Raw genomic sequence first — 19,110 nt, 5'->3', positions numbered from 1 at the left:
TTTCCCAAGTGCAAAAAAAGGTGGTTTTATTAAAGCACGAGGACAGGACCCATGGGCAGACAGAGCTGACTGATTACAATTTTAAAGCCCGAGTGGCCGAGTAGGTTAAGCCTCCAACTCTTGATTTCAGCTCAGCTCATAAGTTCACAGTCTGTGGGATCAAGCCCCACATCTGGCTCTGCACCAAAGCATGGAGCCTGCTTGGGATTCTGTCTCCCTCTGCCCCTCCCCCACCCAAGCACATGCAGGTGCGCTTTTCATCAAAATAAATTCTAAAAATCTTTTTAAGATTTAAAAAAATTAAATGTACATGGGGCGCATAGGTAATATAATCAATTTTAGAAATTAAACCAATGCATTTTAACAATATCATTCGTAAGTTCACTTAAGAGAAACAATAAACCCATTACATGTTAACAGAACATATTCTTTTTAAGATTATTTTGAAAGAGAGAGAGAGAGATGGGAGGAGAGGGGGAGAATGAGAGAGAGAAAGAGAGAGAGAACGAGTGGGGGAGGGGCAGAGAGAGTGGGAGAGAGAATCCCAGGCAGGCACTGTGCTGTCAGCACAGAGCCTGACCTGGAGCTCAATCTCAGGGTTCATGAGATCATGACCTGAGCCAAAATCAAGAGTCAGATGCTTAACCGACTGAGCCATCCAATGTCATATCTTGCAAATGTCTTGCAAATGCCCCCAATGTAACAGTCTTGCAAAACTCCTTAATATCTGTCTTTAGAGAAAACAGCTGGATTTTTACGTCTGATTCTGCTTTCGATCTCCTGCAATATTTGTTCTAATTGAAGTACGTGAAAAAAATCCAACACCAAGTACATGTGAAGTTGCAAAAGAGAGTGTTAATCGCGTTTTCAGAGAACTTCAGATAGTCTTGATACTATACCAATACTCAGCAAGTGGCAGTTTCTTAAAGCCTGTTTGCAGTGCAGAATCTGAAGCGTTATCAATGAACATTTCGTACTCTCCTCTATTAAAATGCACCGCTGTGTCGTGCATTGTTAATATATCTTTTATCACGAGTGATTGTGTAACATCATTTTGAAAATACCGGTTCACTGGGGCGCCTGGGTGGCTCAGTCAGTTAAGCGGCTGACTTCGGCTCAGGTCACGATCTCGCGGTCTGTGAGTTCGAGCCCCGCGTTGGGCTCTGTGCTGACAGCTCAGAGCCTGGAGCCTGTTTCAGATTCTGTGTTTCCCTCTCTCTGACCCTCCCCCGTTCATGCTCTGTCTCTCTCTGTCTCAAAAATAATAAACGTTAAAAAAAAAAATTAAAAAGAAACAAAATACCGGTTCACTGAGTTATCCAGTGCTTCCAAATCTGGACACCTTTCATCATTCAATATCAAAAATTAGATCTGTTATTAACAGCACCACCAATCTCATCAGAAAAGTCTTCAAATATTGGGATGTTTTCAAGTTCACCACAGCAAACACAACTTTTCCAAAATTCTAATCTTTGCCTGAAAGCTTGGATTTTCTCATTGGCAATCAATACTGTCAGGTGCTTCTTTCCTTGAAAAGGCAGGCTCACTTCATTTGCAAGCACACATCTGGCAAATCCTAAAGGCTGAGTGATTATAGTTGGCCAATTGTCTTTTCAAGTGAAACTGGTGTTTCGTGAAAAAAACAAAACAGTAATTAAACAGCTAATTCAGTTCTCAACACAACCAGACAAGTACTGTTCCCTGGGAGCCACAGACGGTAATAACAGAAGTGCCTTATGCGTACTTCCCATTTCGTCTTAAACAAAAAAAAAAAAAAAAAAAAAAAAAATTATGGACTCAGGGTCAAGATTTAATAAAGTAACGTCTACTACTTCATCAAGGGTCTAACTAAACAAAACTATAATTTTTTTTTTCTGCGTGGCCTGACTTATAACAGTTTGTGGCTGAGGCGACTGACTCACCATTACTTCTGCAACATTGGTACAAATTTACAGCACTGTGAAAAGGGCACATCGGGTCTTAGTACTATTATGAACACAGCGCTCACAGACACTCTAAATTCATCTTGGGGACCCTCATGACTTTGAAAGCCGTTCCCATCCAATCAGTGAACATCGACAGTATGGAGAAGGACGCTCACCAAGGAATGTTTTATCCACAGGGGAAAAGTGGAAGTCAGCCAAACGAAAACAAAGCAGACAGGTACAATTAAAATGACAGTCTTGAAACTACACACTAGGCAGCAATAAGAACTGTAACTAGTACTGTTCTGTTTCCTGACATGGAAAAATATCCACAGCAACATAACGTGAGAGAAAAAGTCCCACAACATCATGTAGTATAATGCTCCATTTTATACATGAAACAGACGTGTCCAGCTGTGTCTGCAAGGATATGAGCAAAAGTGCTAGTAAGAGTCATCTTTCTGTATGGAATTACAGATTGTCTCCTGTATTCTTCCTTACATTTTTACAAAACCCATTTTCTTTCTTAGAATAACAACTTGTCCTTACTAAAGTAATAACCCACTTGTTATAAAACTTCTTCCAATACCTAAAAGTACACAGATGGTTTAAAATCACCCCAAATTTCTCTGATCAGAAGTAACAATCATAACATCAAGTGAACATTACTCCAAATGTCTATGCACATATTTGAATTTTTTTTTTCAACGTTTATTTATTTTTGGGACAGAGAGAGACAGAGCATGAACGGGGGAGGGGCAGAGAGAGAGGGAGACACAGAATCGGAAACAGGCTCCAGGCTCTGAGCCATCAGCCCAGAGCCCGATGCGGGGCTCGAACTCACGCACCGCAAGATCGTGACCTGGCTGAAGTCGGACGCTTAACCGACTGCGCCACCCAGGCGCCCCACACACATTTGAACGTATAATGCACAAACTAAAACAGGATGGATGGTAGGGATGTCTTTAACAAAGTACGAAATTTCGTACTATCTAAATTTATCAGAAAAAGCCACTCAAGTAAAAAAAATCAATGGAATGACTGAAATTCAAGTAAAAATTTCTTCAACGCAGGAGATATTTTGAGGGTAATTGCCAGCCCTCCCCAACCCCCCAAAAATACACACAGCATGACAGGGGCCGAGGAGAGTGAAGCCTGGCGTCACACGCTAGGCAACAACTGACAGAAAGGCTGAGCGATGCCCAGATTTCCGACAAGCAGGCGGACATACAGGGGAAACGGCACACAGGCTGAAAAGTGCTGGGCAAGCCCAGGAGACCACGAGTAGGTCGAGGTCAGTACGTCTGAAACACCATTCACTGAGAGAAGCAGCAGGAAAAATAAATGCTGAGAAGGCAGATTCGGGGCATTACTGAAGAATCGACGTGAGAAATCTACACTCAACACGCAACAGGACTGCAGTTTGGAAAGATTATCTGGCAACAACAAAAAAGCAATGACTGAAGAGACAGAAGATAAACAATGGCCTGAACAACAAAGAATTGCAAACCAAGAAGTAAGGGGAAAGTCCTGGTTAGCATCATAGGAGAGAACAGGTGGGAGAATAAGACAATGACTAAACCAGAATCTGTCCGAGTCCAGGTCCTATGGACCAAATGACAGGGACAGAAGAGAAGTCAAAGAAAACATCAGGATTCTGAATCCAGAGTATTAGTGGGATGTGAACTGACTGGTAAATGTGCTGGTTTATTTGGGGAGTGGGACGAGGAGAAGGTAAGGAGTTCAGTCTTTAAAATGCTGCATGGGTGGGGCGCCTGGGAGGCTCAGTCGGTTGGGCGGCTGACTTCGGCTCAGGTCATGATCTCGCGGTCTGTGGGTTCGAGCCCCGCGTCGAGCTCTGTGCTGACGGCTCGGAGCCTGGAGCCTGTTTCAGATTCTGTGTCTCCCTCTCTCTGCCCCTCCCCGACCTGTGCTCTGTCTCTATCAAAAATAAATAAAATGTAAAAAAAAAAAAAAAAATTTAAATGCTGCATGGGTCCCATTACACACCAGCCATCCTTTGTAATACTGTCTGACTTGCTGACTGTACAGGACTGAGACGTCTCTGACTCTCAGACACTATGTGAAGGCTGAACGATCCCATTCCATTCTGATCCTAATAATCCGGAGTTAGCACACAGGTAAGGGCTCAGTCTCACAAGATTGCCCAGCTGCAAATGGGATGCCCAGGCTACACCACACATCTGTTGCCCAACTACAAATTCAGAGGGTCCCACAATCACCCTTCCCCCAAGTTAAGTAATTCAACTGAACAACTTACAGAACTTACATCACAGAACCCAGGAACACCTGGTACTTACTACGACAGTTTAAAGGATAAAAACAAACAGTGGGATTAAGGACAAGGCTGGGAAGGGTTCAAGTGCAAAAGCCTCTGTCCGCACAGTTAAGGGTATGCCACTGTCCCCAGCACGGGGACGTGGGAAGCTATCCCAAATGTCTTCACTGAGGGATTTCTATGGAGGTCTCATTACACAGGCATGACTTAAACCACTGACCAATGATGACTGACTCGACATCCACTCCCTCTCCTACCTCCCAGGAAATGAGGTTGAGGCTGAAAATTCTAACCCTTTAAATATGGTTGGTTTTTTCTGGCAACCGGCCCCCATCCTGAAACTAGCTAGGGTCCCCCCACCCCCAACAGTGAGTCATTTGTTAGCATACAGAAGACAATAAATTCAAAGGGTTTTCAGGGCTGTGTGCCAGGAACAAAATCCAAATATCATATTTCTTTTTTATCACAAACACGGTGTCACCTACAAAGTCCTGCCCGCCAGAACCTCATAATGTGACCTTATTTAGAAATAGGACCATTACAGGGGCACCTGGTGGCTCAGTCAGTTAAGTGTCCGACTTCAGCTCAGGTCATGATCTTGGGAGTTTGAGTTCGAGCCCCCGCGTCGGGCTCCCTGCTGTCAGCACAGAGCCCGCTTCAGATCCTCTGCCTCTTCCCTAGAGTTCTCTCTCTCTCTCCCCAAAATAAATAAGCATTAAAAGAAAAAAAAAAGAAAAGAAAAGAAATAGGATCATTACAGATAGAAGTGTTAAGGTGAGGTCATACTGGGTTAGGATGGGCCCTAACTCCCACGACTGGTGTGGCGATCCCACTTCTCAGTACACGTACCAGAGAAGCGTCTACACACAAGAGACTGCAAACACAAGTCTGAAGAGAGATTTACACAACCACGTCCGTGGCGGCACTCTTCACAATAACCAAAGGGTGGAAGCAACCGAAGTGTCCATCGCTGCGTAAATGGATAAATGGGGTCTGGCCATACAATGGAATATTATTTAGTCTTAGAAAGGAAATTCTACACCTGCTACAACACGCATGAACCCTGACAACACCACGCGACATCAAGTAAGCCACCCACAAAAAGGCAAATGCCGTCTGACTCCTACACAAGGTCCCAAGAGTAGTCGGATTAATACAGACAGAAGTAGAACGGTGGGCACCAGGGGGTAGAGGACGGGAATGGGGAGGAGCGTTCCACAGGACGGAGGGAGTAAGGAGGTGGCACAGACACGAAACGCAACTGGCCGTGATTCCACACTGCCGTAACTAGATGATGGACACAGAAGAACTACGCAATTATTTTTTAGTTGAAATTTTTTCCATAGTAAGTCTCTTTTAAAGTAAGAGAAATTTTAAACTGAACTATGAATAACTTTCCACTTCTGACAGAGCCTCAAACGTCTGACCGCCTCCTCTGTTGAGGAGCGCGTGGGAACGGGCTGGTGGCGGCGGGGTGCCACGGCGCAGACGCCACGCAGACCGGTCTACACGCGTCCACCTCTGTTTCCTCACTTGCTCGGCAAGGGGCCTCGCTCTGACCAGGCTAAACCAAAGGCACACCAGAAAAAGTACAAAATGACATATGCAGAGACTAACCTTTGTGGCATAAAACGAATACTACATACTGGTCGTGAATACGTGTACGTAGGTATATCTACTAACTTAATACCTCACCACTGATACGGAAAGAAATACGTATGGGAAATACACCAAATTCCTGATGGTGTGCGTGACTGTGGAGAGACAGGAGACGACAAAGTATAAAGGGGCCTTATCTGTAATAAGGTCGTTCATTTAAAATACAAACCTGATGCAAATGTGACCAAATGTTAAGTGCTCATTGCAGCTGTGAGGTTAACAGGTTCGTCACGCTATTCTCTACCGTTTACTGTATTAAGTGGCTTCTCCCAGCACGAAGATCGACAGAAGTCAAAGGACTGAGACGCTATTGCTTTATACAGGTATAGACTCGCCCTCAAGAAGATGTGGCCACGTATGCACAAACATGGAACAGATGCCCGAAGGGGACTATTTAAAATAGAGAAAAAAGTTTGTCTTTCTCAGTGGAGGAGGGCAAAGTGACCATCAGCAGGTGTGTATCGTGGAAGAGGAAAAGGGATCAAACACGAGGATGAATCAAAGGGGGGAAGTTACGAACAGTGACGTCCCAAAGGGCACACTGCTGGGAATCCCGGCCCTAGCATAAATCCATGTGAGCACGGCGGAAAGAAGTCTGGGGTTGAAAAGGCAGGTGGAGGCCTCTTTTTCTGGAGAAAGCAATCTCATCCCCTGACACCAAGGAAACAGAAAAAGACCAAAAACAAACAAAAAAAACCTGTAAGTACTGCAGTGAGATTACAGCTACAGCAACAGAAGTGGAAAACAACTAGAATTCCCAAAAGGAAGTAAACACAACTCTCGGTGTTGGGTCCGTGTGCTTGGACAAAGGCATGCGAAGCAAAGGAAAGACCACACCTAATGCAGTACCTTTAGAATACGTGCAGCCCCTTTCTTTAAAGTTCCGGTTTGTACCTATCACAGTGAGCAGAACCAAGAGAACAAATTGTGTCCACATTCATCCGGTTTTGAAGCAAGAACAATGCATCCCTGAAGACCCCAGGGGAAAATTAACTTTGCAGGACCAGAGTGGTCAATGCCCTCACCAGGAGACTCTCCTTACCCAAATATCTTGTTAGGGGCACCTGGGTGGCTCAGCCGGTCAAGCGTCCGATTTCGGCTCAGGTCATGACCTCACGGTTTGTGAGTTGGAGCCCCACATCGGGCTCTGTGCTGACGGCTCAGAGCCTGGAGCCTGCTTCGGATTCTGTGTCTCTCTTTCACTCCAGCTCATGCTGTCTGTCTGTCTGTCTCTCTCTCTCTCTCTCAAAAATAAATAAAACATTTAAAAAAAATTTAATTAAACATCCTGCTGGATATTCTATTTTCATAAAGGAGTCACTTTTTCTTAGAGCAAGGCTATAGGTATCTGCCGGAATTTTTTATAATTTTCAATTACATAGCAATGAGAGGTCTATAATTAACCCAACTCTCTTGCTTAGCATTCTAACTATTTCCTCTTTTCCAGGAACCTGGGACTTGGATTATAAACAGTACAGAACATTAGCTTCAACAGGGTTCTAGCCAACTGCCTAGTCCAAGGGTCAGCAAATTCCGGTCCACAGGCCAAGTACGGTCTGCCACCCCTCTCTGTCCAAATGTGGCTGCTGCCTGTTTATACAAGCAAGCTTTTATTGAAACAGTGTACGCCAATTCAATTACATATTGTTCAGAGCTGCTTTCAGGCTACAAGGGCAAAACAGAGTAATTGCAACAGAAGCCATGTGATCTGCAAAGCCTAAGATATTTACCATTGGCCCTTTGCAGACAAAATTTGCCAATCTTTGCTCTAGTCCAAAGGTTCTCAACCTTCTTCCTTTTGCTTCAACACCATTCTCATGTATGATATGCTCATATTCTAAATCACTAATAGTGAAAATTCTGTATTTCACAGGTGAGTAAATTTAGACCCTTTATTTGAGCCATCTAGGAAGAACAATCAGGGTAACGTTCAAGAACTTTGAGGGGCACCTAGGTGGCTCAGTCGGTTAAGTTTCCGACTCTTGATCTCAGCTCAGGTCTGGATGTCAGGGTCCTGAGTACAAGCCCGGCATTGGGCTCCATGCTGGACACGAAACCTACTGAAAGGGGGGACGGGGGGAAGAACTTTGAAAGTGAGCATGTTAGCCCTACAGAGTAAAACTACCAAACTGAGCAACCAAGCAAAATAATCAGACAGAGCCTCTATGCCATGTTGCTTGAAAAATAATTTGTAGTCATTGTTTTAAAGATCTCTCACCTATATGGGCCCCTGCACAGGCTCTCCCTGAAATGAACTTTGTACTCTGTTTACGTGTAGTGCGCACTGGCCATTTGCCTGCCTGTCCTGCAACTGAATTTCTTCCTGAGTCTGGAAGTCAATCACACTAGGAGTCCCGATAGAAGACAGGGCTCTGCCTCCCCAAGCTACAAAAGCTAGAGCCTCGATTCTCTGCCATCCCGGGCAGCCTGGAGGAGGGCCAGCGGTCTGAACTCAGCCAACCGATGTCCCCACCACGACTTAGGAATGTGAAGGAAATCACACCCTATTTCTTTTCCCAAAAGTCTATACCCTCCTTCTAAAAAGTTAAGCTTTCTAAACTGGCAAAGATCAGTTGCTAAATAGGTGAAACTTAAGGGAAGAAACGTCAAAGGAAAGGAGAAAAAGGAGAAAGCTCCCCCCCCTCCCCCGGCCAGTCCCTTTTCTGCCTTCCACAGACACAAGCAACTGCTGTGCAGACTGTGGTCCCCACACTCCACAAAGGTGCAGGGGAAATGTAGGAGTGCCCTCCCCGAGCCTCTGTTCGTGTGCTTGGACTGCACGAGGCGAGGCGCTCACAGGAAGCCCGAGTCCCAATTAGCTTCACAGCCATTCTCAGGAGTTATTCTCAGGAGGCAAAGGCAGGACACACACACGGCAGACGGGAGGCCGTCAGAGACGATGGAGTGAGCTCTGGAAAACCACGTTGTTGCCCCTGGGCTCACAGGAGCTGTGACAGTCGGTGGTGGCTTCTTAAGGATCGATACCACCCAAAGTCAGTACCTGCAGCAGAGCCGACTGAGAAGGCCCATGAGGTTCCCCAAGACTCTGCGGGGTCACAGGACTGCCAGGCAAGCTCCTCACAACTAGGCTGAGATCACTAGAGAAAGTTTTCCCAGCCGTTGCACCTGCACCTTTCCAACCACTGTGGAAGCCTCTAATTCCTGTATTAAAACCCTTCATACTTGGGACACTTGGCACAGCTTCTGTTCCGACTCACTGATAAAACTCAAATAATCCCAGCACTACAGAAGGGCTGAACACAGGATTCATTTTACTTCAATGAGCTTGCATTTTTACACTTGTTTTCTCCTTCAATCCAACCGCAAATCCTCCTTTTACAGATGTGAAAAACAAGACTAGCCAAAGTTAGTGAACCACAAAGCCAGATTTAAACTCAAGTGTACCAAACACCAAGTACAGCACTCTTCAATTTACTGAGGAAGCAGCTATAGCAGCATACCCTCTGATTTCCTATATGAAAATATTAAAGGGGGGGGTGCCCCTTGGGTGGCTCAGTCAGTTAAGCGTCTGACTCTTGATCTCTGCTCAGGTCACGATCTCACGGTTTGTGAGCTCAGGCCACGCATGGGGCTCTCTGTTGACAGCATGGAGCCTGCTTGGGATTCTCTCTCTCTCCCTCTTTCCGCTCCTTCTCTGCTCGTGTGTATGCTCACACACTCTCTCTCTCACTCAGAATAAACTTTAAAAAATATGTTAAAGGGCAACTATGACTTCGTTGATGTTTAGGTAGGAAGGTCACTTATTTTATGGAACGCAGTAAATCGCACAGGCAGAATCACTCAGGCACAGGCTGCAATCTGGTGGTCTACAAGACACATGCTCTCTGATTTACATGATCTCTTCTCAGTTGACTTAGTTAACATTTTAAAAATGGAATTATATGCAAGTATTAGAGTTCCATCTTCTTTCAAAAAAGAGGAGAAAATATCAAAAGATGGCAAATAGTGGACCCACATTTAGCGATAGCTAAAACAGCTAAAGATAAACAACATTTGGGGGTGCCTGAGTGGGTTAAGCGTCAGACTTAGGCTCAGGTCACGATCCCGCAGTTCATGAGTTCGAGCCCCACATCGGGCCCTGTGCTGACAGCTCAGAGCCTAGAGCCTGGAGCCTGCTTCGGATTCTGTGTCTCCCTCTCTCTCTCCGCCCCTCCCCTGCTCATTCTTGTTTTCTCTCACTCTCTCAAAAATAGATAAAACATTTTTAAAAATTAAAAAAACAAAAAAAATGCAAATAAAAAAGATAGACAGCATCTGGCGGAACAGAACAAAATTCCTACGTCGGTCAGTAACTGACGAAGTAGCTGTAGACACGGGGCATCCCTGGAGCAAAGCGCCAGCAGCAGCTGTGAGACTGCTGAGGCCCCAGAACCGCCCTGACCGCTGTGCTTCTCCCGTCCTAGGCATCTATCCCTCCACCTCACTCTGTGAACTACCAAAGTGCCTATCCTCACAAAAGCATCTCCATGAACTGTCTCGTTATTCTTATGTTTTGTATATAACTGAAGTATCAAAAACCAGCAATAAGTTTCAGTTAAATGAGACAGGGAGAAATGATAGGGAGAAATACATAAGAAAATTTCCCAAAACTGAAGATTCCCAGACTAAAGTGTCCCCCAAATGCAAAGCACAATAAAAAGATATTTGCTGATGAAATTTGAGAACACTGAGGAGTAACTGTTAAAATCTTCCAGGGAGAGAAAAAGGTCACATACAAAGGAATCAGAATGCCATCACTTTCAACAGCAGAACTGGAAGCCAGGAAAACACAGCAACACCACCAAAAATCTAAGGAAAATGAATTCAAATCTAGAATTCTAGGCCTAACCAGATCATCAATCAAGTATAAAAACAAAGTAAAAATCTGTTCGGGCAAGCCTGAGTCAAAAAATTTAGCTTTACCACACTAGAAATGGGAGTGTTGAACCCTACACTAATTCATTTGAAAACATAAAGAAGTACTTTGCCAGAAAAATCTACCAAAACTGACCCACAGAGGGGCACCTAGCTGGCTCAGACAGAAGGGTATGCAAGTCTTGATCTCACTGTAGGGAGTTCAAGCCCCATGCTGAGTGTAAAGATTACTTACGTAAATAAACTCAAAAAAAAAAAAAAATGACCCAGAGACTTTTAAAAAGTGAAAGAGACCAATGATAGAAGAAACTGAAAAATAAAGAGGTACCAGACCCCAAAGGCTTTGCAGACAGAGTTCTTCAACATTTAATACAAAGGTTTTTTCATTATGTCTCAGAAAACTTCTCAACTCGTTCTAAGAAATCAGCATTTCATTGGAAAAAAAAAAAAAGAAAGAAACAGGATAGCACCAATGCACACACAAACACAAAGGAAAAAAACTATAAACCAATCTTTCTTATGCTCGTACATAAATCCTAAAATAAAATCCAACCATATATTAAAAAGAACAAAACACACAGGTTTTGAGCCCAAGAATGCAAGGTTGGTTCAACACTAGAAATCTACCAATATAATACATTAAGAGATTAAAGAAAGGACCTCACAGATCACCTCAACCGATAAGGAAAAAGCATTTGATGAAAATTAAAAGACTCAAAAAACAAACTTCTTCACTAAAAAAAACAGTATCAGAAACCTACAGTATACATATCTAATGGCAAAACATTAAAAAGAACACTTTAAAACCCAGAACAAGCTCACAAGACAGAGAAGCCTGTCACCACCCGCACTCTTCAACATCATACTGGAGGGCTTAATGACGAGTGCCTCTGAGACAAGAAATGAGAGCTATAAATATTAGAACAAAAGACGCTGCAGAAATGACTGTCTAACTAGAAAATCTAAAGTACCAAACTGGTAAAACAAGATTCAAAAAACCAGGTGTATACTATTCAATTAGATCTTAAATGTTTTATTTTATTTTTGAGAGAGCCCAAGTAGGGGAGGGGCAAAGAGAGAGGGACAGAGGATCTGAAGCAGGCTCTGCACCGACAGCAGAGAGCTCAATGTGGGGCTTGAACTCACAAACCACGAGATCATGACCTGAGCCAAAGTTGGACTCTCAACCGACTGAGCCACCACATTTTAAAAAAGCTTTTCTACAGATCAATATCAAATGTGAGAATAGGATTAAAAACTACACCATCTTAGGGGCACCTGGGTGGCTTAGTCAGTTAAGCGTTCCACTTCGGCTCAGGTCGTGATCTCACGGTTTATGAGTTCCAGCCCTGTGCCGGGCTCTGTGCTGACAGCTCAGAGCCTGGAGCCTGCTTTGGATTCTGTGTCTCCCTCTCTCTCTCTTCCCCTCCCCCACTCACACTGTCTCTCTCTCTCTCTCAAAAATAAATATTTAAAAAAAAATTTTTTTTAAGTACACCATCCACAGTGACAAATACAAAATATCTACGAACAAAACTAACAAGAAATGCAAAAGAACTATATAAAGAAAATTTTACTTAATGTAAGTTCCACAGGGGAAGGGACCTCTGGTTTATTCACTATGTACCCCGGCCTCTTAGATCAGTGCCCGGCACAGGAGCAGGTACTCAATAAACATTTGGCAGATGACTAACAGACAAAAAAGAAAAGCTTGACAGAGACACTCTTGTTGCTGGATGAAAGAACCCATCCTGTAAAAATACCAATCATTCTCAAATTATGTAAATAAACTCAACACAACCTAAATAAGAATTCTAGTAGAATTCTTTACGGAATGTGATTGATGATTCTGAAGTACAGTTTTTTTTTTAAACGCACAGAGCTAATCATATGGGATTAGCTGGAAAAGAATATGCCATCATAGGGGTGCCAGGGTGGCTCAGTCCGTTAAGCATCTGACTCTTGATTTCGGCTCAGGTCATGATCTCACGGTTTTTGAGTTCAAGCCCTGCAACGGGCTCTGGGCTGATGGCAAGAATCCTGCTTGGGATTCTGTCTCTCTCTCCCTCTCTATCCCTCCCCAACTCATTCTCTCTCTCTCAAAAAATAAACATTAAAAAAAATTTTTTAATATGCCAACATATATACATAACACACACAGAAAGACATATGCACATATATTCACACACACAGTAAAATAATTCCAAAAAACTGTTCATGGTAACTTCTTAAAAAGGTGGAAAAGACAGAGAAGAAGTCAACAAATCATATTAGAACTGTTATAGGCCCCAAATTCACACAACACTCAAAATAAAACTCCATATGGAATAAAAGCTAAATATAAAAAAAAAGCCCAGAAGCATCAAATGGTAAAAACATAGAGGAACTCTTAGCATAGAAACAGATTTACAAAAAGAAAAAAAAAAATACTTATAAAAGAATAAGTGATATATTTCACAAAGTAAAACTTTAAGCTCCATATAGTAAAACACTTAAAACAAATTTATTTATAGGGCAAGCACAATTTTAAAAAAGGGTCACTAATCCTCCGATACAATACACGAAGAATGAGAAATATACAATAAGGAGAAGAGGTCAACCACCCACTTTAAAAAAAGGTGACTGAGGGTCAGTTAGGCATCAGACCTCGGCTTAGGTCATCTCTCCAGTTTGCAAGTTCAAGCCCCCATCAGGCTCTCTACTGTCAGCACAGAGCCTGCTTCGGATCCTCTGTCCCCCTCTCTCTGCCCCTCCCCCGCTGGTTCTGGTTCTCTCTCTCAGAACAAATAAATCTATGACATAACTTAAAAAAATAAGTAGCAAATTATGTAAACAAGCAATTCACAGAAAAATAGCACATGAAAAGATGTCTAACTTCTCTGGAGATCAGAAAAACAGAAATACAAATTACAACATCGAGGCTCTTTTTCTGTCCCGAGATGATCCAGAATTAAAAAGATTCTTAGGGTATGGGAAACGGGATACTCCCACACACTACTGAGGGAAGTTAAGGACAACTTGCAGTAGCTACCAAAATTGTAAATACATGTAATTGCAACACAGTACTTCCACTTTTAGAGCGATCCGTCCTCCAGAAATATTTGCATAGGCACACTGAGTTGTGTCTACACACGTTTAGCACGGTATTTGCTAGTGGCGAGAAAGCTGAAATAACTGGAATGCCCATCGACAGGCAAACGATCAGTGGTGGATCCATAAAACTCTCACCTACTGACATGGGAAGATGCCCAGGACCTGCTTTTAAGTGAACAAAGCAAAGTGCAGAGTACTAGAATTCTACTCATACCATAAAAGAGCACAGGAGGGTTCACGAGGAAAACATTTCATTAATTCACTCACCGTCAAATTATGTGGCACGTATGCAACGTGCCAGCAAGTTGGAGCACATGGCTCGTGAAAAAGACACCATTCCTGTCTCAATGGGACCCAAAGGCTTCTTTTTCCAAAAAGACCAAATAAATAACAAACCGGGCTAGACGTTCTGAAGCAAACAAGGCTGCCAAGAATAAAAGGCAGGGAGGCTCGGAGGCAGGAGCTGGACCTACTTCACGTAAGGAGGGCATCCTGGGAGCCTGAGACCCGGGGCGCGAGGGCCGGAGCAGTGCAACCGGAGGGGACCTGGAGGACCGCACTCAGCCTGTGTGCGGAGGCCGCAGGAGCCAAGTCACACGCAACTCAGAACCCTGGTAAGGGCTGTGGCTAAAGCCTCGGAGGGAAACGGGGTGGCCCTGACAAAACGGAAGGAGAAACTCCAGAACCTCAAGGTAAAGCCTACCTACTCCTCTAAAATAGCAAGTCTCGACCTTTCGAGACGCAAGTTCATCCCGGGCGCCGAAATGCTTTGATTTACGTCGACTGTATTCGTAGGTATCTACTCTCTCAGGACCTAAGGATCGCGAACTTGAAAGGACACGCCCGCACACAGAGCAGCAGCCACCTCTGCAACGCCTTCACACACCACGCCGCCTCGGCAAAACGCCCCTGTGCGCGAGAGAACACGCAAGTAACGGGTGGCATTGTTCGCGAAAGGGCTTCTGACCCAGGAGCCCCCGGGCGACGCTTCCAGAACGATACAAAACACAAGATCGTGACCCCGGAAAGTAACCGAGCAAGGAAGGAACACCCTACCTACCCTGTACCTTCACGTTTTAACTCGAGAGCCCCAGCCCTAACAGGCACGACATCTCTTTACCTTCCAGAAAAGCGGCACGGACCAAGCCCCCCTGCCCCAAGTGACACTTCTGTGTTTAGCCTCTCTCGGCGGGTTTTTTTCCACCCTGCCACGCAAATGTCTCAATGCTTGGACCAAAGTTCTAAGCAGGACACTGCAGCGTACTCGTAAGCAGGCGGTACTAAGAAGTGCCTCCAGGGAATACGCTGGAAGGATGTTTCAACGCGTATCAAATGCTTTTACTGATTCCACTTTACCGTCTATGGGTTTCCTTCACCGAAGCTTTCGAGCGATCATTACGAACTCACTTGCAAGTATTTTTCCTTATTAAAAAAAAAAATAGAAAAAGAAAAAGAAAAAGCCTCGGCCCACAAATTGTGATTTCACCTGGAATTTGTTAGGCGCCCTGTCAAAACCACTGATGCTTGCGAAACAAGAGGAAACCGCCCAAAGGAACTGATCCGGTATCTACACCTTTCTTGCCCGGCTGGGTCTCGGTCAAACGCGGACGAAGCGCTAGCAAGCGTTCATTGGGCCACGGAGGGGTGCACGTAGCCGACCCGCGAGACGGGGTCACTCCTCTGCAACCCCCGGCTTCTGAAACGCCGCACTGCCCCCACGCTCCCGCACAATGGGGAACACGCTCAGCGGCGCCTCTGCACCGGGCGTGAAATCCACCCAGGCCCGCCAGCAGAGCCCCTCCGGCGACGAGCCCGGCTCCCCGGCACCGCCGTCCGAGCGGCTCGCGGCCCCGGCAGGCCAGCCTCGCCGGCCGAGGCCCGCCGCTGCGTGCAGGCTCGACGGCGGAAGCCGCGGCACCGACGCTCGCGGGCCCCCACGGCGCGTCGAGCGACGCGGGAGGCACGACGACGCGGGTTGAGGGAGCCCCGGCCCGTCCTCCCCGCGCGGGGCGCCTCACGTACCTCCGGCGCCGGCTCCTCCGCCGGCTCCCAGGGCGGCCGCCATGGTGCTCGCGGGCCCGGCCTTCGGGGTCGCCCCGCCAAGCCAGGCGGTGGGCCGCCGGCCGGCCGGGGCCCGGGGACGTGCGGCGGGGGGCGGGGGGGGGCGGCGGGCCGGGACCGGGGAGGGGGCGAGACGGCCGGCGGTCTCGGCCACTCCGGCCCGGCTCCTCCGCAGGAAGAAAACAACAGACTATCGCAACATGGCCGCCGGCCCGCCCGCCGCCGCGGTGCACGCCGGGATGATGGCGACCAGCAGGGCGGGCGCGGGCCGCCTCCGCGGCGCGGCGGCTCCGGGACGCCTGCAGGAACGCAGGGCGAGCGCGGAGGGCGAGCAGGCGGGCGGCCGCCGCGCTCGGCCCCTGCAGCCGCAGAGTTTGCAGCGGCGGCGGGGGCGGTTGCCGGCCGTAGTCCCGTGCCGTGTTCTGTCGTACGACACTTTGCAGCAGTTGGCGCGGCGCTTTCCGGCCGGCGGCCCGCGGGCCGGGGGGCGGGGCTGGCCGCGCCGTCAAGCTCGGGCCGGGCAGGGGCGGGGCTTGCTCGGAGAGGCTGGCTGGAGCTGACCCAGAGCAGGCGAGCAGTCGGAGCCCGGGTCCGGAGGCCGGCTGCGGGTGCTTCCCGGACGCGCTGGGCGCCCGGGCCCGAGGTCCGCGGGAGATTGCGCTCCTGGAGCAGCGAAAACGGCCGGAAAACGAGGTGCCGTGAATGATATCAAGGAAGGGGCGTAGGGCTTCGGGAGCCTCGTCTGCTTGTCAGCAGGTGGGGGATGGGGGAGGCGTGGGTGTAATGGGGTCGTGAAGTACCCTCGAGCTGCAAACGTCGATTCGTTGACGGTGAAGGTGAGGGTATGGGAAAAGGAAGGAAAGGGCCATGGAGTAGAAAGAAGGCTGAGCAGAGGTTCAGAGATGTCAGATGACTTCCTAGGGACGGAGGATTGCCAGCAGTGTGTGCGGCCACGAGCGTCCTGGGAGAGACGGGTGCTCAAGAAGCAGTCAGCTGCAAAGGGGAACAAGGGTCAGATGCAATGAGGACTTTGGGACATTTTCCTGAAGCTGTAGGGAGTATGGACAGATTTTAACAACAGAAGTGACATGACAAAATTTGTGTTTTAGGAAGGTGGCTCTGACAGCAAGAGAGCGGATGGGCAGCGTGGAGAGGTAAGAAACCGGGTGCTGTGGCCCATTGGTAAACAGCCGCCACGGTCCATGCTGGAGGTGGCTTCCCAGATGGGAACAGAGATGGGCATGTGACAAAACGTTAGTGATAGACTACATTAACTATGAAATTCTTTCAACTTTATATACGTTTGAAGTTTTTCATGATAAGTTGTTTGAAAAAATAAACTTTACTGGATTAGTAATTAATGCCACAGATACTCACCTGAAAGAGAAAAAAACGAAAAACAATTTTTAAAAGTTACTTTGATTCAGCTGCATGTAATCACTGCAAAAAAAATGATAGCGAGCGTTGTAAGCAACCTGGAATAATTAAGTCTCCATCAGAAAGCACATAAGCCCATCCAGATTTTAAAAGGCTTGAACCTCTAATCACCTTGCATTATTTTTGAACTGTGGAGGGTGACATTTCTAACTCAGAACATGTTTTTCAAGATAGTTCCGCCGGTGATCGTCTGCCTCCCCCTCCCACTGGTGATCTTGAGAAGGATGGTTCAAAACACCAAATACCCAGAGATGAAACAATCTCATACGTACTTTGTAGCCATGTTATAATTAAGGGAAGACATCTGTGTCAGTTATGAATGACCTAAAAACGAATTTCTCTAGGACAAGGCTCTAAATTTTTACATCACTAACTGGAAATACTTGAGCCTGGACGCCTAATAGGAGAAGATTTTGATACAGTACTGTGAGTAAAGGTTTAACAAACCCCCTTTCTTCTCTACAGACAGATTTCACTTTGGGTGGCCTTTTTAACTTGCCCTAGAAACCTGATGAAGTCACAACGTCAACTGTGTTATAAAACATCCTTGCTTGTGTCGGAAGTGCTCTGTGACTGGTACACTGCTTCTGGCTGGACAAAACGGAATCATCTTTAAACACCTGTCAGGGAGCCAGAACTTGAGGGTCTCCCTTCACTGAGTTTGGGGATGTAAAAGGTAAATCCAGGTAACTATTATGAGATGTGCAAGTTCCCACGGTCTAGGATTCTAAGCCAGGGCAGTCCCGACGCCTTCATCTTGCACCTGAGTTGCATCTGGGGAACCACAGAGCAGCTCTGTGAGGAGCTCACGTGTGCTTACGTGGACTGCAAAGGGGAGCATCTCAGAATGCCCCGCTCCCAACGTGTGTTTTTTCTTTAACTTTTTAAATGAAGCTGCTGCCAGGTGTCGCGGTACAGGAGGATAAATGGTCAACCTCAGAAGATCTCCTACTGAGCATTTAACAATTTCTTACATCTCCCCCTGAAAATCTTACAGGTTCCGCTTCACTTTCAGTTAAAAGTGAATATAGAAGCCTTACTCTTCTGTCAACATGGACTGAAAAGTCTAGGGCCCCATCCTCCTGCTATAAGACAGATTTTGCAAAAAAAAAAAAAAAAAAAAAAAAAAAAAGATTGTTGGATTGCTGGGCTTTAGAAATTAAAACAAATCTCCAGGGGATCAAGAAAGAAGCAGGGAGGTGGGGGAGGGCGTGAGCTATAAATAGTGAGGGTGTAAGAAAGGCAGGTTTCCCTGAGGGAAGGTACCCCTGTGAGCACTGCCAATAGGAAATAAGCCCTTGGGCCTCTGTGGTGGTGAGAATATGAACGTGAGGCTCCCGGTTTAAGCCAGCGATCCTGGAAGGCCTTCCTCATATTATGCTCCCCTGTTTTTCACAGTTTAAGGTCAAGCAACTGTGGGGGGCCTTGGTGGCTCAGTCAGTCATACATCAGATTCTTGATTTCGGCTCAGGTCATGACCTCATGGTTCGTGACGTTGAGCCCTGCGTCGGGCTCTGCACTGACAGCACGGAGCCTGCTTTGATCCTCTCTCTCTCCCTCTCTCTGCCCCTCCCCCACTCACACTCTCTCTCAAAATGAGTGAACTTGAAGGAAAAAAAAGATCACAAAATACACAGAAGAAACCACAATAATTGAGAGTTGAAAAAATACAATCTGTAGATTGCCCTCCCAAGGAGCTCAGATACTGAAATTCTCAGAAACAACACTACGTGAAATGTTTAAGGAAATGAGTTAAAGTGA

At 46.3% G+C, this 19,110-nt stretch overlaps 1 protein-coding gene and 1 long non-coding RNA gene across 4 annotated transcripts in view; one reads left to right on the top strand and one right to left on the bottom strand.

The window, feature by feature from the left end:
- The window catches only part of RBM33 (RNA binding motif protein 33), a 138,935-nt gene extending 122,822 nt beyond the window's left edge, over nt 1-16,113 (bottom strand). For 2 of the 3 annotated variants that reach the window (XM_030308887.1, XM_030308888.1), the window contains exon 1: nt 15,874-16,112. In XM_030308887.1, the coding sequence (XP_030164747.1) occupies nt 15,874-15,916 (43 nt within the window). In that variant the 5' untranslated portion in view covers nt 15,917-16,112. Of the gene's footprint in view, nt 1-15,873 lie in introns of all 3 variants that reach the window. The other variant, XM_030308889.1, reaches the window with a different exon arrangement.
- Nucleotides 16,114-16,444: 331 nt separating this feature from the next.
- LOC116737953 lies at nt 16,445-18,820 on the top strand. Its single transcript, XR_004343326.1, has 3 exons — nt 16,445-16,605; nt 17,022-17,066; nt 17,815-18,820. It is a non-coding gene; the product is annotated as an uncharacterized LOC116737953 (long non-coding RNA).
- Nucleotides 18,821-19,110: the final 290 nt, after the last annotated feature.

The sequence above is a fragment of the Lynx canadensis genome, chromosome A2 (genome assembly GCF_007474595.2).
Source record: "Lynx canadensis isolate LIC74 chromosome A2, mLynCan4.pri.v2, whole genome shotgun sequence".
Taxonomy (NCBI): Eukaryota; Metazoa; Chordata; class Mammalia; order Carnivora; family Felidae; genus Lynx; species Lynx canadensis.
The sequence above is the reverse complement of the archived record's forward strand: the minus strand, read 5'-3'. Positions and strand labels throughout refer to the sequence as shown.